Source organism: Solanum stenotomum, chromosome 1 (assembly GCF_019186545.1).
Source record: "Solanum stenotomum isolate F172 chromosome 1, ASM1918654v1, whole genome shotgun sequence".
Lineage (NCBI taxonomy): Eukaryota > Viridiplantae > Streptophyta > Magnoliopsida > Solanales > Solanaceae > Solanum > Solanum stenotomum.
The window spans coordinates 82,319,883-82,345,064 of record NC_064282.1 but is presented as its reverse complement, the minus strand read 5'-3'; the positions used below and the strand labels follow the sequence as shown (position 1 = coordinate 82,345,064).

The window sequence follows — 25,182 nt, the reverse complement described above, 5'->3', positions numbered from 1 at the left end:
GGTCCCAAACTTTTAAAAAATTGGATAGTACTAAAAGATATATTAATATTTTAGAAGGTTATTTAATTATGAATTATTATTATTTTCAGAAAATCATTTTATTTTAGTGTTTAACTCAATAATCACTTAATTATGGATTTTTTTTATATACAGTTATTCAGCTTTGTTTTTAACTCAAAAATTCAAAAATTATTTAAGTATGAGTGTTTTACTTACAAAGTCATTTAATCTATTTAATTGATTTTCAATCAAAATATAGTGACATAAATTTTTTATTTTTAATCAAATTTTGAGAAATAAAAATATATCCATTTATTTTTCAATCATACTTGAGTGAATTTTGAGTTAAATAAATAAAGTTAAGTGACTTTCTAAGAAAATAGTTTATAATTGAGTGATTTTTGAGTTAAAAATTAAAGTTGAGAAAAGAATTCATAATTAAGAAAATATCGTAGATATTATCTCATAATAAAAAGGTGATTAATATTTATTGGGTAAACCTTTTTTGAGAGGATGATTAACATTAATTGGGTGAAACTTTTTTTACCTAAAAAATTTATGTTGTGCCTCGCATAATTGGCAATAGTTATGTGAGAATTTTTTGTATGTTGAACTTTTCATTTATTTTTTTTGCTTTACCTTTTTTATTTTATTGGAATATTGACATTATGAGTGATAAATATATGTTTATCAAATTTATGAGTGATATTTTAGGTATGCTTTTCATATTTTTAATAGTTTAGATATAAAAATTAAAAAAAAAGATAGTTTCTTATATTAATGAGTGATAGTTTAGTTGTATTTCTCACCCCTCCAATAATTTAGGTATGAAACTTTGAAAGAAGAAAAAAATTAGGTATATTTTTTATACTAAACTCTTGATTAAAAGGCATTATTTATAATTCTCATAGTTACGTGATTAAGAGTCTTAAGGGTCCATTCGACCATGTGAAATGAAATCACGTTATGTAATTATATGAGATAAATCAAAATTATGCTTGGATATACAATTTAACTTTTAAAGTTATATTTTTTTTCTTATGTAAAACCTCCATAAGTTGTGAACAATTAAATTGTTCTATATACAATCTTAATAAATAAATAAAAGTTTATAACAAAAATATGATACACTATCACAAAGTTATTTTTAAAAAGATATATATTTATTAATTAAACTTTAGTTCAATTAAAAAGTAAAATTAAACATAAGTTACAATGCACTATTCTTTAATATAATTCTCTCATATCATAATAAGTAATAAATTTAATTGGTAATAATAAATAAAGTAGACATTGATTTGAAACAATAATAAATTTAATTGGTAGAAGTAATAGTTAAATCCGATATAAATAATTGTTTACATATGAATTAAATGGTTGGCAGATGTTAAATGACAAGTAAATTTTTTTTTAAAAATAAAATATAAACTTATGGATCAATTTTATATTTAAAAATGTAAAATTATAATACGATATTCCTAAATCAATCTCTTTTGAGAATTTGAAATTTCATAATTTAAAATTATGAAATAAAATTATATGTCCAAATATTAATTTTATATTGTAATTTAAAATCACGAAATAAAATCACATGTGGAATACGCCTATTTACTTGCTCATTCACTCCGTTTGCTTTCTTGGCCAGCCACACATTTCGGTGATATGATAGTTCTTTTATTTTATAACTATTAACTCTTTTCTTCTAAAGTTGGCCTATTTTATTTTAAAGTGTCAAAAGTATATTTATTATTTTTTAAAAAAAAAATTCACACATAAACTATTGAAAATCTAAGAAACACATTTAAATTATTATTTATAAATAATTTTATAAACGCATCTTAAATAATATGTAATTAGGTATGTATTGCATCCTTTAAAAAAATAGAAATTGCCATATGATTACCACTTGAAAAATAATTCCACCATAGCGAAAAGTAAAAATTAAAATGAAGAATAATCAAATTAATCTTCTATAAAAAAAATTAAGACTAAAATGGAGAAAAGTGTTTTATAATAAGTATAGATATAGAAGGAGATGAGATTGAAAAACAAAATACACACATATTTGATCTAGTTAATATTGAGGTGTATTTTTCAAATTAATATATAATACTTCTTTCGTTTATTTTTATTTATTATTATTTTTAAAATAGATTTTCATTTTTACTTGTCACTTTTGACATATCAAGAAAAAATAATAATATTTTTTCATGTTTACCCTCAATATTAAATACTCTTTCTTCAAATCATTTTATAGCAATAGTTTGGTAAAAGACCTATATCAGTAATTATTTTTTTAATGGGTGTGTCAAGTCAAATATGGCAACTAAAATGAACAGAGGGGAGTAATTTAATTATATTTCACACACTCTTAATAATTAAAGTATAAAACTAAAAAATATATATTATAAATATTTTTTGACATTTAACTCTTTATTTTTATCTATCTAAAATCAGTTAATGATTAATAAATAACACGAAAAAGTTGAACATCTATATATTTGTGGGACAACTAAGAGAACTTTATAACTTTATTATTTGCTGCGCAAATAGTTAATAAAGTTGTTGTACAATTTTTTAACTGTTGGTGCTAAAAATTCAACAATAATACAGTCTGTATTTTTTAAAAGGAAAAGGTCGTGATATAACCTTTAAGTTTGTCACTTAGCATTGATATGCTCTTCATTACAAATATGGATATATATATATCGTTATAAAATTGGCACACAACTGCCCCTCACCGTTATAAAAGTGATTCACATATATCCCTACCGTTATAAAAGTGATCAAATTAATTTTAAATTATTTATTCTGATTTTTAATATTTTTAAAAAATATGTATTTGATCTTTTTCACACATAGATATGTTCGACTTCTTTGATTATTATTATTTGAATTTCTTATTCTTATTTCAAATTTTCTTTTATTCTTTAATGTAAACTAAGAGAAATAAAAATAAAGACGTGTGAATAAAAAAAGAGAAAAATAAAACAAAACTCTTTTTTTTGCTATTGTAATTAATTTAATATTTATATCTGTAAATTTCTTTTAGGATATCTATAGTAAAGATTATAAGAAAATAAGTGAAAAGAGTAAATTTGACCATCAAAATAATAAATTCATATTACATTTTTTTTTTTTTTTTTTAGGCAACTGAAATCTTGTATTATTACAGAAGGGAATAGAGTTTCATCTTGCAATTAACATTCAATATCATACTTCTGGTAAAATGTCAATACACACAACATTAGTTAACAAGTACGTCAGGGATGTAGTATAGATACTGATATCGCCGGTTATGAGCTGCCTGCCTAGAGCTTCTTAAGAGAGGCTCTGAGATGAGGCTGAAGATCAGTTAGACTGGTGGCCATCTCCACAACATATGATAGTTCACAATTCTCCACTTTAAAAACTCGAGTTATCTCCTTGACCTTGGAAGCATTGCCAACCAGTTCGCTTTTAAGCTTCACAACTCCCTCTTTCATGTCATATGTTCCTTTCTGGACTTCAACAAGACCAGTGCTCTGAGCAATGACGACTTCAATGGTTCCGTCGGGTTTAGGTCTCCAGTATCCGCTCTCAGAATGCATAGGTTGTCCAGATTTCAAGTTCCATGTCTTCTGAGAATAAGCTATCACAGGCTTGTTTGGAGAGTGAGTAAATTGGAGTTCTTCGGAGTAATTGAAGGAAGAAATTGTAGGGAAAAAACCTTCGCCTTCACCTTTCCAAGTACCAAGCAGGTCAGATAAAGGTTTTACTGCCGGATGCACCATTTTTTCCGATAGATTCGCCGTGCCGGCTGCCATATTACATTGAATTAAAAAAGTAAACCAAAAACGTATGAGAATTAAGGATAAAATATATCCCTACATGGATTATTGTTTTTAATAAAAAAATTAATAAAAATTAATTTATAATTATTTTATTCACTTTCATTAAAGGAAAAGGATATGTATGTGAGTCATTTGTGTAACGATAACTAAAGATATATGAGACCTTTTTCCTTTTTAAAATTACACTTTAAAATAGTTATTGAAACACACATGAACATGATTGGGGAGTTCTGGAAAATTGAAACTCCCAATAATATGAACAAATTGGAAATCACAACAAGTTTGGAATATTATAACTTGAGCCAGTACTAGAAAATTACTAAGTATTTTATTATTGTATTTTCTACTTAAAAAATCTCAGTAACTATTTTAGAGGTATTTTGATTGAAGTGGCGAGTGGCGACAAAAGAAAAATAGTATTCTCTCTATTCTATCATTAATAATTAATATGACCTATTTTTATTTTTAGTCAACTGTTAAAAAAAACATATTTTTATATATAAATATAATTTAATTTTAAAATATAAAATAATTTATAGCCACGCAAATATGTAGGACTTAATTTAAATCAGAAATTTCAAAAAATTTTCTTTATTTCATAAATTTCATGTCATGTCAAATTATATCACATAAACTGAGACAAAGAAGAGTAATATCCTCCTAGGAAAAAAGTATGAAGTTTTCACTATTTCAAATAATAATCTGCTTCGCTCACCATTCATTTTTTTTTCTTTTTTCAAATAAGCTAGCTCGATAGATTATAGATGGAAAAACCAAATCATGATTTATATCATAAATTTTCATAAGAAAAAATCTTTGTTTCTGATAGTAAACCAACATTTCACATAATTAATATTTAAGTGAGTTAAATAATAAAAAAATTTAAAAAAGGTTCACGTACATGTCCATTTATTTTCTAATTCAAGACTAGAAGGGTCTATCTAGTTAGCAAGTATAAATACCACTATCAGGCAATGGAAAAGAACTAAAAAGATAACTAAACATCATGAGTACTACCACAATGACAAAGTTGTGTAATTCCCACCCCACCACCCCCCAAATGATGTTGGAGTGTGAGAAAGAATTAGAAGTCCTAAAAGAGACTTTTAAGTCTGGGAAAACCCAAGAAGAATCATGGAGAAGGTCACAATTAAAAAATTTGTTAAAGCTTCTTGAAGAGAAAGAAGATGATATATTCAAAGCTCTCAAACAAGACTTGGGAAAACACAGAGTCGAGGCTTATAGAGATGAGGTAATTCACCATCACTAAATAGCTCTTGACTAATTGAATTTTCATATCGTTCATCACTGAATTGCCTCTAGCTAATTGAATTTTCATATAATCTGTTGTTTTTGTCGCTAAATTGGATATAAAATTTTTAATTATTTAGCTACAAGATTTGTTGGTGACTAATTTCTTATTATGTTGTGGTGATATGGGATGGTATGTAGTAACCTTCTTTTTTGAAGTTTTTATTAACAACATACTGCAATAACCTTACTTTTTTTTTTCTAGTAATCATAATCATATTTTAGGAATAATTTCAAGTTCACCTTCATATAATTCTATAATTCTAATCTTCTTGGTTTGTAATATTATGTTCATTTCCTCTATTTTAATTTCTTTATAACAAGTGTTAATTTTATTATTGACTTATTTTGTAAAGTAATTAATAACATTTTAAGATATTCCAAAATTGTCTTTTTAGTGTCTTAATTAACTTTTACCATAAACCATCAACCTCAATGTCTATTCATTCAATTCACATATAACATATCAATATGAAGAGAGTTTCAACAAACATTAATATTGTAACTCGATGAAGATAACCATAAAACTTATCATTTTAATATATTGAATATTAATTAAGATCAAGTATATAATGAGTTTTTATTATTATTATTATTATTATTATTAAAACTATATGAATATTCTGGTATGATCAAGTACTATTTGAATTTTGATAAGTTTATATCTTATAATTTATTTAATCTATCTCAAAGTGAGGAAATCAACTCATTCTAAATCTATACAATTAGAATAAATATCAATTACATCTAAATAAACAATAAACAATAAATACATATATACATGAAACTCCATTATTTGAGTAAAAAATTTTTTATGTTGCTAGAAATATTTGCCTCATATTTTTTTATTTTTAAATTATGACACTAATTTGCCACATATAATATACAATGATTTATTTATTTTCTCAATAAATAATACATGTATGAAACTCCATTATTTTGTGATAATATTATAAACAAGTACATTATAAAACTTTAGGAGGAGATAGGTAAAAAAAAATTACGCAATATTTATTGCCATTATATAGAGGGTATTTATTGCGCTGTTCTTTTTTCTTTTATTTGATGATGGTTGTTATAGTAATAGGAAAATAAATTTCATGAGCATATATTAAATGATATAAGAAAAAGTTGAAATGGACCCCCTTCCTCATATATTATGGACTCAAGTTCTCCAAGTGTAGTTAGCCTTTGCAATTTGGCCCTATTCTAAACATGATTTCATTAATGTTGAAATATTTAGGTAGGGGTGAATTAAGATTTTAGTATAGAATTCAGAATTTAAGGTTTATCGATTATTATAATATTATTATATTAATATTAATAATATTATATTACTAATTGATTTTACAATCAAATATTCATAAATATTTTAATAAATTTCTTAAGTAATATATACATAGGCAAGATTCAGATATAAGTTATTGAGTTAATGTAAATCCAAAAGTAAGCTTCTAGCCCCCGGAGGGTGAAGTGTCAACCTAGCTAATTGAATGCCCTCGACTTTAGCAAGTACCTTGTGATTAGTGATATTAGGTTGGAAAGTACACTGCTTATTTTCTTTTTTGATTTTTCATTTGATGTTTAAAATTTGTATGAAATTTAAAATTCAAATTCATATTGAAAAATTTTATATTGGGAGGAGATAAAATATTCTCTAACAAAGGCAATTCCGTACACAATATCCATAATGACTCAAATCGAGACCTCTTATTAAGAATAACCCTTATTGGCACACTTTGCTTATTCATTTGTGTAAATAGTATGTAATATGTGGCACGATTTATTTTAAAGGATTAAAAAAAAAAAATTAGTTATGAAATTTATTACTCCCTCTATCCTAATTTATGTGATTTACTTTCTTTTTTAGTCAGTCCCAAAAAGAACGACACATTTCTATATTAAGTAACAATAACTATAAAATATTTATTTTACCCTTAATAAAATGATTTACAGTCACACAAATTTCTATCATTCATTTTGGACCACAAGTTTCAAAAGTCTTCTTTTCTTTCTTAAACTTCATGCCGAGTCAAACTACCTCACATAAAATGGAACGGAGGGAGTAGTAATTTTAGCTAATTTGTTGCTACATAAATTTTCATATAATTCGTTATTTTTTGGACCATAAGTTTCAAAAGTCTTCTTTTCTTTCTTAAACTTCATGCCGAGTCAAACTACCTCACATAAAATGGAACGGAGGGAGTAGTAATTTTAGCTAATTCGTTGCTACGTAAATTTTCATATAATTCGTTATTAAATAGAATTGTCATTGAGATTTTTACTGTTTAACTTAAACAAAATTTTATCTGATTTTCTTATAAGTGTAACATGATTATCATTGTGAGTAAGTACAGCAATTCCATCAAAACTAAGAATTGTCTCTGTTGTGATTTATAGGTTGGAACAGTAGTAAAATCTGTCCATTATGCACTGGATGGTTTAAAACAATGGATGTCTGCCAAAAAGGTAATGAATTTTTTTATTTTTTTCATAATTGAATTCTGAAAAATACATTTTACCATAAAATATTGAAATTCAATCTTAAAATTCTCAAGAATTTAGATTCAAAAAATACATATTTATATTTATATTCATAATCAAACACAATTGCAATTTTCAATTATTATTTTTCACTCTAAGAATAAAATTATTTTTTTACATTTTTTACGATAAATTATGATCAAACGCTCACGAGAACTACTCTTGTTATACTTTGTATGTAGTCCAAATCAAAAGTAGTGTTGTTATTAATTGACAGGCAAAATTACCACTTGCTGCATTTCCTTCTTCAGCAGAGCTGCTTCCTGAGCCTCTTGGTCTAGTCCTCATCATTTCCTCTTGGAATTTTCCTTTTAGTAAGTTTTGATTAATATTTTACGATATATTTTTTAATCATATTAATATGTAAAAAATTATAATTTATAGTATTTTTCGTATAATTTTTAAATATTTAATTTTTTTTAAAAATATTGAATTAATGTAATCTAATTTAACTTTAAAAATTAGTCAAATAAATTTCTAAAAAGCACAACATGACAACTAAAATGGACGGAGTTGGTATATTTTATATTTTGATTTGAAATTTTCTGACTTTGTTAGAAAATTACAAATTTTATGATCGTTATCACAGTCAAACTTGGCGGAATTCATGATCAAAGCAAAATAAAAAATAAAAAAGTTAGTGTTTAATGTTCCCTCTTTAATTAATAATTATGGTGTGACATCAATAAATAATGCAGTACTCCATACCTTCACTAGTTCTTCAATATTAGAGTATAAAAATAAAATTAAAAGAGGACTTGAACTTTCTAATAATTTTTAAATATTTATGTGGTTGAAAATAAATTTATTAAGGATAAAATAAGTATATTAAATTTAAATTATTTTTAATTATAGTAAGGTGATTTTTTTGAAACGGACTAAAAAAAGAATGACACCTAAAATGGGATGAAGAGAATAGTAAATTAATACTTCAAAAATACTTGTTAATTATTGACTTTGCATACATCTTTAGAAACTATAAATAGAATGATAATTTTACTATATCACTCTTTGAATATAATAAATACAATATTCTAAAATTGTAATAGAGAAATGATTATAATTAATAATAAAAGTAATTATAAACTAAATATAAATTATTTATTAATTTCATAAAATGAATAAATATTATTAAATATTTTAAAATAATATAGTGAACAACTATTCACTTATTTTCTTCGTTCAATAATAACCTATTATTGGACGGAGAGTAATATGAGGAAGAAACTTACACGCACCTGTCGTTGCATCCAACAATTAATATTGTTTTTATTGCCTTCTTCAATACCTAAATTGTTTTTATTAATGTCACACCAAAAGTCATCCTACCCAAAATATCAACTCATCATTAATGCTGTACCATCATTCTTTTTTCTACTATTTTGTTTTTTAATAAAAAATAGGATAAAAAAGGAAAATAAAGAGAAGATTATAAGGTGCTGAATAAAACACACGAAAAAGAATAGAATTTTAGGGAATTAATCAATTGAAATATTAAGATTTTCCTAATATTATAGGCCATGCTTTGTAATTTGCACCATAATAATAATTCATTAATTGGTATGATAAAATACTTCATTCGTTTATTTTTATTTGTTACGGTTTGACTTGACACACTCGTTAAGAAAATAATTATTCATATATGTATTTTATTAAATTATCCTATTAAATAATGTTTAGTATTAGGTCTTGAAAAATGATTTGAGAATAAGTTTTTAATATTGAGGTTAAAACATGAAAACAATATTTTTTTTATATATCAAAAATGACAAGTAAAAATGAATGAATGGAGTAATTTTCTGCTAAGATAAGATGAAGTAAAAGTATTACTTTAAATACCATTAAATATTTGTATCGAAATGATAGATACTTTTTTTTTAAAAATCAGAAACTCATTCGGGTTTGAATCGTTGAATATGTAGTCTCTTTTGGTAGGAAGAGTTTCGTAAAGTGATTTTTCAATGTAAATTTATAGGCATAACGCATAAGTATGTTCTTTAATTTGATTTTAGTTGATATATAAGTCTTTTAACTTTTGATATACACAAGTAGACACTTAAATTTGAAAAAAATTGAACAAGTAGACACATGCGTACTATGTGGTGTTCTATGTGGCAATTCACATCCTACATGACGTCTTACGTTAATATGCATGTAGGACGCATGTGTTAAATGACGCATTTATATATTATGCCAAATTTATATTAGTCGAGCCTCAAAACATTAATCAGTTGCCGAATGAGAGATTAGAAAAACAAAAAGTAAAAAGTCATTGTCCCATATCCTTTTATGGTATAGAGCAAGATCCACCTCACACAATATCGGACCTCTAAATTTAAAACTGTCCACACACCAGATCCTCGACCAACACTGTGCATGAGACGTGGGGTGTTAAAGAATGAAAAAGTCCTACATTGATTATTAATGAAATGAGTAATCTCATTATAAGACTTGATCCTTCATCCTTTAAACTAGCTTTTGAAGTCGAATTAGGTCTGGATCCTTTATCTACCATTCAATATATTGATGAAATTTCTTCTTGATTGGCCTAATACGCACTCGGGCCAATCTACTACACGCTAATTATAATTCTTTAGATTTCATCTCCTATAAAAATAGCAAGTGATTGGCCGTTCGATCGAGTACATCCCTTGAAGTCGTACCCTAGAAATACAAGCTAAGGAATCATATATTTTTCCATTGAACATAGGTTTATCATTGGAACCACTAATTGGAGCAATAGCAGCTGGAAATGTGGTAGTGTTGAAACCTTCAGATCAGGCTCCAGCATCTTCATCAGTGTTAGCCAAAATAATTCCCAATTATTTGGATAACAAAGCTATTAAAGTCATTGAAGGTGATTATACAGTTGGTGACAAATTGTTGCAACAAAAATGGGACAAGATTTTCTTTACAGGTTTGACTATAAATTTCCCCAATTTATTTTCCTTTTTATATGTCTTCTCTCTCTCGCACAAGATCCACTTGTAGACACACACTATATATGCAATATTGATTTTACCTAACTATTTGTCCGAGATCTTCCTTCAGGTTTTGCTTGGAAATAATTGTGTATCTTACAGTTATTTACCTAGTAGGTTGTTTAGATATTTATTTTATGAATCTAATCATAACTTTTTTTAGATGATCTCATCTGTGTCTGTTGTGACTCCCTCCATTCCATATTAAGTTAATTTTTTAGGCATTTTCCATTTTTCAAATTAACTTAATTGTTCACTTTTCAAGACTATTTTTAGAGTGTTCTTCCAATTTTACCATTCATTAGTTAGTATTGGAATTAGTGATTAATTAATATTTAGTTATTTTAATCATAAATTTGACAATAATTAATAAGGGTAAAAATAGAAAACTAGGTTCAATTTATGTCTTAATCTACTTTTCTTAAAGAATGTGAAACACTCAAAAATTAACTTAATATGGAATGAAGGGAGTATCTCATAATCTGGTATATATAAATTTATTTGATACAAATAATATAATTATACATACATGGGTTTTCTAATAATTACACCAAGTCTATTCGCCTTGATAATGCTGACGAATTATCATCTCAAATATTCAATGATGATTGCATATCATTGGTGATAAAAATTGTACATTTTGTAGAAATAATTATTGCTTAGCAATATCAGGTGCTATTTATTTTCAGATTGATTGTTGAGACTGAATTTGGGTGTATCTCAATTTTTATCATTTATGATATACAGCATAAATATTGATACAATTTCGATGATTGAATATAATAATTGATATCAATTTCATTTTAAATATTGTGATATACATAGTGATATACAATATATACTAGCATAACATATATCTCATAGAAATGTGATATCAATTTTAATACATTTATATTCTCAAAAAATTTACAGGGAGTCCAAAAGTGGCTCAAACTGTTATGGGTGCTGCAGCCAAGCATTTGACTCCGGTGACCCTTGAATTAGGGGGAAAATGCCCTGTTATCATTGATTCACTCTCAAGTTCTTGGGATAAAAAAGTAAACTCAACTTTCTTTTCTCTCTATTTTCAAAATAGTACACGTATGCATAAATCTTCTTTTCTTTTTCTATCTTTTGATTATAATGCATTATGTACGAACCAAAATGTGATCTAGATGAATAGTAGTTAAATATAGGAGTGCCTTCGCCAGCTTGAATGGAAAGGAAGGGCGAATAAATTGAAGCATGTTAGCGCGTTGATTGTAGGAAGGAAAAACTAAACACCATACATAATTTCTACTAAAAGAAAATAAAAATTCTTTGATTATTTTTCGATGATTTTTTTAATAAAAATAGTTCTAAATTTTAGATATGTGAATAAGTGTGAGAGAAATTTGAAAAATAAAAGTACCATAATTTTAACTATTTAAAGCATCGTAAGACAATTCAAATATTAAACCAACATGTTATCTCCTTTGTTTCTAACTATTTAAACTCTTTAATGCAAACCATTTGCTTCAAACATTTTAACATCAAAGTTTTTTTCTTAATAATTTGATTTATCATGTACTAATTTTATCTAATATCTGTTTTTTTTTTCTTTCACTTCTCATAGATTGCAATGAAAAGAATTCTTTCCGGAAAGTTTGGGAGTTGTGCTGGCCAAGCATGTATTGGAATTGATTATATCCTCGTCGACAAGACGTTTGTCAACGAACTGGTACGTATTGGATTTGATGTGATTGCGTTATTCAAGGAAAGTTGATACTTTCTCCGTTTCATTTTATATGAGGTACTTTGATTCGGCACAGAGTTTAAGAAAGAAAGGAAGACTTTTAAAACTTGTGGTCCAAAATGAATGATAGAAATTTGTGTGGCTGTAAATCATTTTATTAAGGGTAAAATAGACATTTTATAGTCAAATTGTTACTTAATATAGAAATGTGTCATTCTTTTTGGGACTGACTAAAAAGGAAAGTAAGTCACATAAATTGGGACAGAGGGAGTACGTAATAATTTTGATAAATATATATTGGTTTGTCATCAAATACTAATAATTAATTCTCATTTCAATGTTGCCCTAGGTAAAACTAATTAAACTTGGGATTCCAAAAATGTTTGGAGAAAATCCAAAAGAATCACATTCAATTTCAAGGATAGTTAACAGAAATCATTTCTTGAGATTAAAGAATCTCTTAGATGAGCCAATGGTAAAAAATTCAGTTATATATGGAGGATCATCTGATGAAGATAATCTGTGAGTAACTTTAATTTTCCCCACATTTTAATTTTATATAGTTTTTACACTAAAGAATCAAGGGTTTATCGGAAATAACATCTCTATCTCTAAAGTAGTGACCATAAGATCTGCGTACACATTATCTCCTCTAAATTTCACTTTTATGAGTATATATTGGATATGTTGTTATTGTTATTGTTGTAGTTTTACATTAAAGTGTAGTTGATATGAGGAAAAAAAACACATTCTTTTCATAAAATGATCTTCTGGAAATGTTGTCCATATTTAATTATATTGGATATCTTATTGTTATAATGATGGTTAGTAAAAGTATTTTTTTAAAAAAAATATAAGCTAACAAATACTATTTATAATCATAGAGCTATCAATTACATAGTGTTTTAAGTCAATTTTGGGTCATTTACATTTTTTTAATTTTATTTTTGTGTTTGATTTTTAATTATTGTCTCTCAAGACAAATAACTTTATCACGCGATATAAGTTTATATTTTATGAGTCAAAGTAATAAAAAGAATATTTCTAGTAGAATATCTTTCACAATCTCTGAAAATAACGCATTATAATATTTCATGAATTCAATTTTTAAAAACAATACTTAAAGACCAGCCCTTTAAAAATTAAAGACCGACATATTTGATGAAAAATCATGCAATTAAATGGTCAATTTTATGTATTAGGATTGATAATAATATTTAAGTATTAATGAGATGAAGTAATATAATGCACTATCAAAAAGTGAGGAAAGCAATTTCTTCCTCTTGTTATAAGAAAATATATTCCTTGAAAAATGTTTCTTCAATAACCAAAACTAAACCCCACAATAATTTATTTTTAAAAAAATATTGTCTTCATACCAAACAGCACATATATTTAATTTAAATTATTATCTTGTGTTATTTTAAAAGTTGCCAACAATATTGCATTTAATTTTTTGAATGATTATACTGTGTAAATGCAGGTACATTGAGCCCACAGTATTACTGGATCCTCCCATGCAATCTACAATCATGACTGAAGAAATTTTTGGCCCATTGCTCCCTCTCATAACAGTAAGACATATACTATAATATTATTTTTCGAACATACAAAAAGGTTCAGGATTTAAGGTTCAGAATACTAAATGAGAAAATTAGAGAATATGTTCCATTGCGTCCATAAATTTTCACAAATAATCCCTTTTCTAACTAAAATTATGAATTGTAAAATCCCGTCTTTTTATCTTTCCCTTGCCCATTACCTTTTTTACTCTTTTCTCTAACTACTTAAACTTCTGATAATTTCGATTATCCTTTTAATATAATTTGACTTAAGCCTCATAATAACCATTGATATATTGCCCCTCTATTACAAGTCCAATATATTTTTAGAAGTTTAGTTTGATTGGCAAAAAATATATTGACCTTGAATTATAATGTATAATGTTGGTATATTGACTCATTTAACATCAACTTATTAGTTGAACGATATTTTATTTGACGAGTGTGCATATTTTTTTTTAAAAAAATGTAGAGGATTATGTATTATTGATTAAAAAATTAATAACTAACATGTATTCATCATTTTATTTTATTTTTGCCTAAAAAGGGCAATACTTGTTCTAATTATGGTTTTTTTTTTTTTGTCAATAGTTGGATAAAATTGAGGATAGTATTGAATTTATCAATGCAAGGCCTAAGCCACTTACTATATATGCCTTTACCAAGAATGAAGAGTTCAAAAGAAGGATTACAAAAGGAACATCTTCAGGAAGTTTGGTGTTCAATGATACAATCATTCAAGTAAGTTTCTTTCCCTTCAATTCACTTTTATTTTTACACATTTATGAAATAATGTGAGTCTGCTACATAGAGAGATTTTAGGTCATTTAGTGTATTGGTTACATTGATATTAAGTATTTATTTGATGAATATATTTTAATTATTAGGATCTTGAACAATTTTTACCATGACTTTGTTCTTAACTATCAAACACCATTACTAACCATATTTGTTGTCAATAATCACCACCATTGTCTCTAGCCATCACCACCAACCATTTCGCCATTGCAATCAGTCAATCACCAACTGTCAATCATTACTGTTAGTCGTTATTAAATTTATCACCTTCATTATTATAATAATATTCACTGTCATCACGACTCTCATCGTCTTTGTTATCACCATCAACCACTATTATCATTGTGGTCAATTCCAATTACTAATCACCTCTGCCTTCATAATTAGCACTACCATCAACTATCATCAGCACCAACGTCAATCACCACACATTCTTCAGCCACGACCAATACTACTATCAACACCATCATCAATCACCACACATTCTTCAACCGCTGCCAACTACTAAAATTGATCAACTCCACCATCACCGTCACCACCACTACCAACCACCTCTATCGCGACGTCACTACTACACCAAACACCTCCACCATCACAACTATGATCACCACAATTGTTACTAGCCACTAGCACCAACCATCACCACAACAAATCATCTCCACCATTTCTAACGAACACAAATAGTTTTTATAATCAAATAGTGATTTTATATATGAAATTTATATATTTATAATATTTAACTTTAATCATATATTTATTATATGTAAAAATAAATAAATTACACATATTTTAATGTTGAAAAACGGACATAATCATGTAGTATTGAAATCTAAAGACAACATCTTAAAGATTCAAATATGCATTCAGAGTCAAACATTAATTTTCTATTTTTATCACATAAAAATCCTTAACTTTGAAGTTTATCACACAAAAGTGAAAAATGTCTTTCCATTTTTGTCACATATATAAAAGGTCATCCAACTTTAACCAAATTAGCTAAAAAGTAAATTACTTGAATTTTTATACTTTGAATCAAATATATAACATGACACTCCAAAATAAGTTGATTACATTTAGAATAATTCTAGAACCCCCTCTCAATAATATTTCTCTTCATAACACCAATCTTCATTGTGATTTAATGATCAAACTAATCATCATAATGACTTTGCTACACATACAAATGCAGTATGCAGTTGATACACTTCCATTTGGAGGAGTAGGACAAAGTGGCTTTGGAAGATACCATGGAAAATTTTCATTTGATACATTTAGCCATGAGAAAGCAATTGCAAGAAGGAGCTTTCTTACAGACATTTGGTTTAGATATCCTCCTTGGAGTGATCATACACTTCAACTCTTTAAATCTGCCTTTATATATGATTATCTTAGTATAGTTCTTATTACACTAGGACTAAAAAAGGCTTGACATACATATATATGTTTGCCCCATTTTATAGTTGCAATTATTTGTACTTGTAATTTAATTAGTAGTTTGGTATGTAATTTACAATTGAAGTGTGGATGTCCATTTCCATTCAAAACTCACAGAGGAATAAATGTTTTTATTGTGATTTTCCATTACTCTTACAACTCTTCTTTGTCATAATCCCTAAATAGTTAATAGTTATGTTCATGATACCTTATAATATTACTTAATGTAATCCTATAAATAAAAGATTTTGTAATGTAGTCTTATAAATAAAGATTTTACAAGTCTTTGCTAGATACACACTTAGATGAAAAATAATAATACTCTCCTTTCTACTTGTTTTATCTACTTTTCTTGTTTTGTATTACTTTTTTTTTTTTCATTTTATAATATTACGTTATCAGCACAATCTCTTTAACTTATTTTTATAAATTATGGATTGTAACTTTATAAATTGTTATTTTTAGTAAACATTTGGGAGTGATAGGTCCTCTCGCATCTACTATTACTTAAAAATTGTGAGAGTTCAGGTAGCCAACAACTGAGGTACTAAGATTTGCATGTCCTCAAGTTTTTTTTTAAAAATTTATAAGTTTTAGTTTTAAAAAAAAAACATTAGAACTTTATGTGATATTTTATAATTTTGAATTAACCTACATAAAACTTATTATATATCAATAAAAATTTTGAGAATAAAAACCAAGATATTGTATTATAACAAATGGAACATTTTATTAACTTGAAAGAACATTTATGTTGAAGGATAACAAGGCAGAAGAGTACTTCACATTGTTAGTATAAAACCACGAAAGATATAACTCAATTATTATTATTATTATGTGGCTCGCTTTACTTCTGTACAAGGATGTGTATATATACACTATAGGATGTCTCTCATACTACAATAGTATAATCCAAATAGGATTCAAGTAGTATAACAATAATAGGACTGTCCATACTCAGCATGTTGTCTCTTAGTGGTGCCCGACTTGGATTCGGAATCATATGTATCAATACTCCCTTGCAAGCGGATGGTGGAGAAGACACATTCAGCTTGGATCGCATGAACTCAAACCTGGGGACGAGAGAGGCTTATTAAAAACATCCGCAATTTGATCCTTGGAGGATAAGAATTGCACAAAGAGATCTTTTCGAGCAACCTTGTCACGAACAACATGAAAATCAATTTCAGCATGCTTCGTTCGAGCATGAAATACTGGATTAATGGAAATGTATGTCGCACCAATGTTGTCACACCAAAGAATTGGAGCCTTTGGGAGACACACGCCTAACTCAGACAAGAGAGATTGGACCCAAGTTAATTCAGCAGCTGCATCGGCAAGAGCTTTGTACTCAGATTCAGTGGAGGACCTGGAGACAATGCGTTGTTTCTTCGAGGACCAAGAGACAAGAGCAACACCTAAATAGATTGCATAGCCACCTGTGGATTTGCGATCATCTATGCCGCCTGCCCAATCCGAATCAGTAAAAGCCTGAAGTAGCAAATTAGATGAGCAAGGAATGTGAAAGCGATGATATTGAGTGTGTTGTAAGTAGCGCAGTATCCGTTTAACAGCAGCCCAGTGATTTTCCGTGGGATTGTGCATGAATTGATATACTTTATTAACCACAAATACAAGGTCCAGGCGTGTGAGAGTGACATATTGTAATGCGCCGACAACATGGCGATACATAGTTGCATCAGAAAATAGTGGGTTGTCCTCTCTATGAAGCTTTGTATTCACTGCCATAGGGGTTACTAAAGGTTTGCAGTGTAGCATGCCAGCCTTGGAAAGAAGATTGCTGATATATTGGTGTTGAGAGAGGAAAATACCATCTGGCCCTGTAGAAACTTGAACACCAAGAAAGTAGCTTAAAGGACCCAAATCACGTATGGAAAATTAGGACCTGAGCTTAGAAATAATGGAATCCAAAATGAGGTGTGACTCCCCGTAATTATTATATCATCTACATAGACCAAGATATATATTGTTACACCATTTTCTCTGTAAATAAACAGAGAAGTGTCTGATTTTGACGCAGCAAATCTCATATGCTCGAGAAAATGAAGAAGTCGCATATACCAGGCCCCTGGGTGCTTGTTTGAGGCCGTAGAGGGACTTCTTTAGGTGACATACGTGGTTAGGATAAATAGGATGAGTAAAACCTGATGGTTGAGACATGAAAACTTGCTCTTGAAGCTCCCCGTGCGAGAAAGCATTTTGGACATCTAATTGGTGTAAAGACCAGCGATGTGTTGCTGCCATGGAAAGGACGATGCGAATTGTGGCTGGTTTGACGACCGGACTGAAAGTTTTAGAGTAATCATGGCTTTCCAGTTGATGGAATCCTTTGGCGACGAGGCGAGCCTTATAACGATCAATAGCACCAGTGGAATTTCTTTTCATACGAAACACCCATTTGTACCCCAGAACATTCATTGATGGATCATAAGGGACCAAGGACCATGTATTATTGCGGAGCAAAGCATCCATTTCGGATGTCATGGTTGCTCTCCATTCTTTGTATTTATTTGCTTCAGTGAAGCAAGTTGGCTCAATTGTTGGAGGAGATGGTGTGGAGGCAGATGGTGAGGAAAGGTTTGTCCAAGTTCATATAAGAACACCAAATTCCCATCCCTCTACCAATGTGAGATATCTTAACACTTCCCCGCACGCTCAAACCTCAACTGGAGCGTGAACACTTCTAAATGGGGGTTCATCATCGGTGAACAACAAATTGGGAAGGGTCTAGCTCTGATACCATATAAAACCACGAAAGATATAACTCAATTATTATTATTATGTGCTCGCTTTACTTCTGTACAAGGATGTGTATATATACACTATAGGATGTCTCTCATACTACAGTAGTATAATCCAAATAGGATTCAAGTAGTATAACAATAATAGGACTATCCATACTCAGCAGGTTGTCTCTTAGTGGTGCCCGACTTGGATTCGGAATCATATGTATCAATAGTTAGTGAGGAAATTAGTTAGTTATAACTAACAAATTAAAAAAGTTAGTTAAGTTTAGTTAGTTATTTTCCCATTCTTTAATCAAGCTCACTATGAACAAGTGAATGTACAATGTATACAGTCAAAAATTGATACAATGCTAACTTGGTCCAAGAAAATGATATTCATTCAGGTGCTCAGAATATTAAAAATCTAAATCAGTTCGGATATGCACAAAATACTAATGTATATAGTCAAAAATTGGGCCACAAGATAATGTCCAGGTTCCAAATCTCAGGAGAATCCTGGGTCGTACATTCAACAACTTGAGAGCTATATCTTCACACTTGAATAGTATGAGCAGATCCTCAAGATACCAAACAAAGCTCTAAATCCCAAGTCTACATATGCACCATTAACAAATAATGTAGGTATGCCTAAAGCTATTTCAATTTCTGGTGGTATTCATGAGCGGATCATAGATAGAAGAGCCACAAATCATATGGCTTCTAACCTTAAATTACTTAAAAAGAATATAATAGAAGTCTACTGATCCAAAAAAATGCATTTGCCTAATGGAGATAACTCATGTCACTCATATAAGAGATAATTGTATATCAAATAGGAGTACTGTATCAAATGGTTTACATATTCCTCAATTTAAGTTCAACTTATTATCAGTATCTAAAATTACCAAAGAGCTTAAATGTTCAGCAACCCCTCCTTTTCCTGATTTGTGTCTTCCAAGATCTCTTCACTGAGAAGGTGAAAGAGATTGGTAAGGAAGAGGATGATTTATATCTGCTATCTCAAGGTAAATACAATTTACTGAATAACAGTATGGATGCAAGTGCAAATGAAGCTCGTTGTTGAAAAATCAACTGTGATGTAGGGCTTCAACATAAAAGATGTGATCACGTGTCTATTATAATACTTAAGAAACTGTTTTCTTTTGATATAAAAAATTGTCAAGAATTAATAGCTAAGTGCATGGTGTGTCATTGTGCTAAATAAGCAAGCTACCTTTTACTTCTAATAGTATAAAGAGCATTAGTTCATTTGATTTGATTCATGTAGATCTATGAGGTCCTTATTAAACAACAACTTTTGAGGGAAACAAGTACTTTTTGACAATTGTTGATGATTTCACTACAATGACTTGGATATTTATGCTTAAACAGAAAACAGATGTATGCATGTCTATCAAACATTTCCTTAACTATGTGACAATTATGGGTGGCAATTTCAGCCCATATGAGGTAAAAGGAGTCCATTTAAATCATATTTACTTTAATGGATCACTCATATTTTCTAAACTAGTCATGAAAACGTGTGATGCACATTTGTCCCCTAATTGACATTAAAAAAGTTCTTTTGTATAAGGAAATATATCATAGTGGAGCGTACATAAATTCATCACTAAATCCTTTTGTATGTAAGTTTGACATAAGAATATAACTTTTCACAAAATATAGCATGAAAATCTTGTGTTAGATGTTGGAGGTTTGATATTTTTAATGCTTCATGAAAATCTCTTATTATATCATAGGAATTAATATATATTCATTACTAAACGTAAGTTTTAATAATCAAAAAAGAGATTGGCTATAAAAAGGATACGTATGAAGAAGAATATTACAAAATGTCTAGGTGGTGTAATATTAAATTTATAGAAAAAATTACAAACTCAAACGGAAAAGAAAAAAAAAAGTAAATAAAGACGTGACATCCATAATAAAAGACATCACATTAAAATATATATACAAAAATATTGCCATATTGATTGAATTACATTTTGTTAGAAGTCGACTTGCTATAGACAAAACTCAAAAGTTTCATATGGGTTTGGTGAGCGAATTGTTTTTGATATTTTTCTATTAAAAATTGAGGGTGGTAGAGGTGCGGGTAGGGTAGGCATGGGGTTTGGTGGGATGGGTCGAGATGGGGTACGGATGTAATTTTTATTTTTTAAAATGAAAAATTAAGTATTTTTAAAAAATTATTTAGGAGTGGGGCAGGGTGCAAGTAGGGGTTGGGTAATAACAATTTAACTTTGATTTAATATTTTTTTGGCTTTAAAAGTTTTAAGTGAGTTGAAATCATTTTATCGAAACTATATTTGACCAAATTCATATTTACTCATATTTAATATGAGTGGATTGGAATCCAATCATTTTGGCTCAATCCATATTCAATCCATTCAAATCTAATCCGATCAAATCCAACCATTTGCCACCACTAGTAACAACTCAATTTGAAGAAAAATCTGTTAAAACTATTAGGACAGACAATGGAACAGAGTTCACTAATTCTAATTATGAACAATTGCTTATGTCTTTGGGTATAATTCATGAAAAGACATGTGCATCCACTCCTCAACAGAATGATGTAGCTGAAAGGAAGCATAGACATATTTTAGAAATCACTGGAGCTATTAGGTTTCAAGGGCAGATTCCCATTAAGTTTTGGGGTCATTGTGTGTTATCTGCGGACTATCTTATAAACATGATGCCAAGTCCAGTGATTGGGAACACTGCTCTCTGTAAGAAACTATATGGTAAGAAATCAAACCTTAGTCATCTTAGAGTACTTGGGTGCTTGTATTTTTCCAAAATTGTACAAGAACATGATGCCTAGAGCTAAAATGACAGTTCACATGAGCTATTCAGAGGTCCAGAAAGGGTATCGTCTGTCACAGAACCTTCAAGTTATTCTCAAGCTATTAAGGATCCTAGATGGGTGAGAACTATGCAGAAGGAGATTAAAACCTTAGAAGAAGATAACACATTGGGATATTATGTCCTTACCTCCTTATAAGACCTATAGGGCGTAAATGGGTATACAAAGGCAAGTAAAAGGAATCAAGAGAGATAGAAAGATTTAAAGCAAAGCTAGTAGCCAAAGGTTACAATCAACAAGAAGGAAAGAAACATTCTTACCAGTGGTTAATATGGTGATAGTGAGAACAATCTTGGCTTTTGCTATAAGGTAAACAAATGACATATACATCAAATGTATGTATACAATGATTTCCTACAAGATGATATATATGAAGAAATCTGTATGGATATTCCTCAAGGATTTATAAGTTAGGAGGAGAAGTCACAGTCACAAGATATAAAAGTGTGTAGACTTGTAAAATCCTTGAATTAAACAAACTCTAAGACAATGAATCAGAGAAAGTACACTTTGAAACTTATCTCAGAAGTTGGATTATCAGCATCCAAACCTATGTCAACTTCCATTGATGTCACAACATCAAACTAACATCTAGATAGTATGATACTTATATAGGAAAGAATCAGGATCTAAAGAGTGATCCAAATGTAGATCAGATTGCCTATCAAAAGTTAATTGGCAAGCTCTTATATCTAAAAGTTACTGACATATTATTTAGTGTTCATACACTAAGCCAATTTCTCCAACAACGCAACAGATATGATATGGAATCAGCACTTAAGAGTTGTGAAGTACATCAAACAAGATCTAGGACAAAGAATAATACTCTCAAGTAAGAAGTACAACATTATTACTGCATTTTATGATGCAGATTGGGATGCTTGCCCTCTAACTGTGAAGTACATCAGTAGTCTCATGAAAATAATAATAAAAAAACCACAATATCTAGAAGTTCTGTCGAATCTGAATATAGAAGCTTAGCAACAGTTGCTGAACTTGTTTGGCTACTTGGGTTACTAAAAGAAGTTGGCTTCAAGTATCAGCTACCAATTAACATCAATTATGATAGTAAAGCAACCATTCAAATAATTGCAAATCATATATATCATTAACGCACCAAACACATTGAAATTGACTGCCACTTTACCAGGAAAAAAATTCATACAAGATCTCATCAACACAAAATACATCACCATTACTGATCAACCAACACATATACCCACCAAAGGACTTAGTAGGGTTCAACATCAGTATTTAAACTCCAAGATAGGTGTGTTGAACATTTTTTACACCACCTAGCTTGAGGAGAAATGTTGAAGGATAACAAGGGCAGAAGAGTACTTCACGTTGTTAGTTAGGGAAGTAGTTAGTTATAACTAATTTATTAAGAGTTAGATAAGTTTAGTTAGTTATTTTCCTATTTTTTAATCAAGTTCACTATGGACAAGTGAGTGTATAAATACCCTTCACCATGTATATAATCACACAATAAAAAATCTATTCTCTGTGTATAAAGGAAATCAGAATACACTTTTCTCTCAATCTTTGTTCTCTCTTCCTCCTAACTATCTGATTTTGAACAATTCCCTACTAGATTTTAATTTCATGCTTGTGCTATGCATGGGCCCAAAATAGTTAGTTTCGTTGTCGGTATTTTTTATGGCAACTATATAACTTACACATTTTTAACTACGTATAGACAAATGTCTATGTATTAACATGGATAGAACATTAAATTTTTCATGTACATGTGTGAAAGAAACAAGCTCAAGTTTATATACCTTTGATCCTTTCATTTCAGTTTTACACCAAGATAGATAATACCAATACTGATGCAAACTGAAGTTTAATTAGACAATAACCAATAGACTATATACTATATATACTTGAGTACTTCTATTGTAAAAAGTGCATAAGACTATCTTGTGATTCAAACATTTTAGACATAGATCAATATATGTGCCCGTACCTCTCTTTTATTCATCAATGTCATATTTCCTAGAGTACTTCACAATGTCCTCACCTTATTGGACTTGCTCCAGTTCTTGTGTAACCTCTTCAATCACTGAAATGAAGAGCCTCAAAACAATGTTGAGGCAATGCAAACAACAAAGTGCCATAGCATATCCAACACTTTCCACCATTGGGGTGTTCCATATTGTCATAACTCAAAGTATACCCTAGTCGTAACATGGCGTATAGGACCACGAGAGGCCCTACACAAGTCACTTAGCATACATCATACAAGATAATAGAAATAAAGATTTCAAAGAAACAATTTTATATCAGAAGTTTAACAAAAGCAGAAGTCTAACATAAGTCTCAATAAGCCATCTACTACATCAATATAAATGATTGAGACGTAACTCATACATCACATACAAAGTCTCATTACTAAAAAACAGTGAATACCGACCTACAAATACAGACTTTTGGAAGTCGATATTCCCTAAAATACTGACCAAATACCGACTTCCCAGCTAAGGTATGAAAAAGGCTGGTCCCTTTTCAATACCAACCTCTGGAGGTCGGTATTTACCAACCATTAGAGGTCAGTTTTAATTTTAAGTCGGAAAATTCATTATTTTATTTTCTGACTTTTTGAGGTCACTTTTATTTATTTGTTTATTTGTTTATTTTTTTATTATTTTCGTCTTCTGGATGTCAGAATATTTATTTATTTTGGTATTAGTGTATTTTTAATAATTCTGACCTCTAGAAATCGGTATATTTTAATTTTAATTTGTCTTAATTTTTAAATTTCGACCGTTGGAGGTTGGTATTTTATATTTTTTAACTTTTGACATTCTGATCTCTGAAAGTCAGTATTGTTTATTTTTTATACGAAAAAGGGCCAAAAATACCCTTGAACTATTTGAAAAGGTTCAAATATACCTCTCATCCACCTATTGGGTTAAAAATGCCCCTCAGTTTACCTTTTTGGTCTATTTTTACCCTTAAAAATAACACCCTTTTATTTTTTAATTATTTTTATTATTATTTATTACGTGACATCTTCTAATTGGATAAAACTAAATTCTAACCCATTCAATTTTCCTTTATCCGCCCCGACCCATATCTATAGCCCCATGACCCAAACTCATTTGAAAAAAAACATCTATCTTTCTCACTGAAGCTATTTCAGAACCACCCATCAACTACAAGAAGAAGCATTTTCAGCTACTTCAACTGCTGTGTGAAAGCTTGAAAGTTGAATGGGATTGATTTTTGTGTATTTTTCTAACTTTTCTGTAATGATAATGTTTCAAGGTGACTTTATGATAACTCTTCTAAGAAATAACAACTTATTTTGTCTTTTGAAGATTGTGAAAAAAAGAAGAAGCTATTTCAGGACCAAGTTAAAGAAT

General features: G+C 29.0%; 2 protein-coding genes across 2 annotated transcripts; one reads left to right on the top strand and one right to left on the bottom strand.

The window, feature by feature from the left end:
- Nucleotides 1-3,143: 3,143 nt before the first annotated feature.
- On the bottom strand, nt 3,144-3,809 carry LOC125874284 (peroxynitrite isomerase Rv2717c-like). The gene has a single exon (XM_049555140.1). It carries the CDS (start codon nt 3,804-3,806, stop codon nt 3,312-3,314), a length of 495 nt encoding a protein of 164 aa, XP_049411097.1. The 5' UTR covers nt 3,807-3,809; the 3' UTR covers nt 3,144-3,311.
- Nucleotides 3,810-4,822: 1,013 nt separating this feature from the next.
- On the top strand, nt 4,823-16,327 carry LOC125874180 (aldehyde dehydrogenase family 3 member F1-like). Its single transcript, XM_049555030.1, has 10 exons — nt 4,823-5,085; nt 7,545-7,613; nt 7,906-8,002; nt 10,399-10,605; nt 11,582-11,706; nt 12,264-12,368; nt 12,733-12,905; nt 13,867-13,957; nt 14,537-14,686; nt 15,933-16,327. The coding sequence occupies exons 1-10, from the start codon at nt 4,840-4,842 to the stop codon at nt 16,170-16,172; spliced, it is 1,503 nt and encodes a 500-aa protein (XP_049410987.1). The 5' UTR covers nt 4,823-4,839; the 3' UTR covers nt 16,173-16,327.
- The last annotated feature ends 8,855 nt before the right edge of the window (nt 16,328-25,182 follow it).

Bases quoted from the DNA above. Each gene is read 5' to 3' on its own strand.
- LOC125874284 (XM_049555140.1), bottom strand. From the start codon at position 3,806: ATGGCAGCCGGCACGGCGAATCTATCGGAAAAAATGGTGCATCCGGCA.
- LOC125874180 (XM_049555030.1), top strand. From the start codon at position 4,840: ATGAGTACTACCACAATGACAAAGTTGTGTAATTCCCACCCCACCACC. The intron at 8,003-10,398 runs GTAAGTTTTGAT...CATTGAACATAG, and splicing joins CTCTTGGAATTTTCCTTTTA to GTTTATCATTGGAACCACTA. The intron at 13,958-14,536 runs GTAAGACATATA...TTTTGTCAATAG, and splicing joins CATTGCTCCCTCTCATAACA to TTGGATAAAATTGAGGATAG.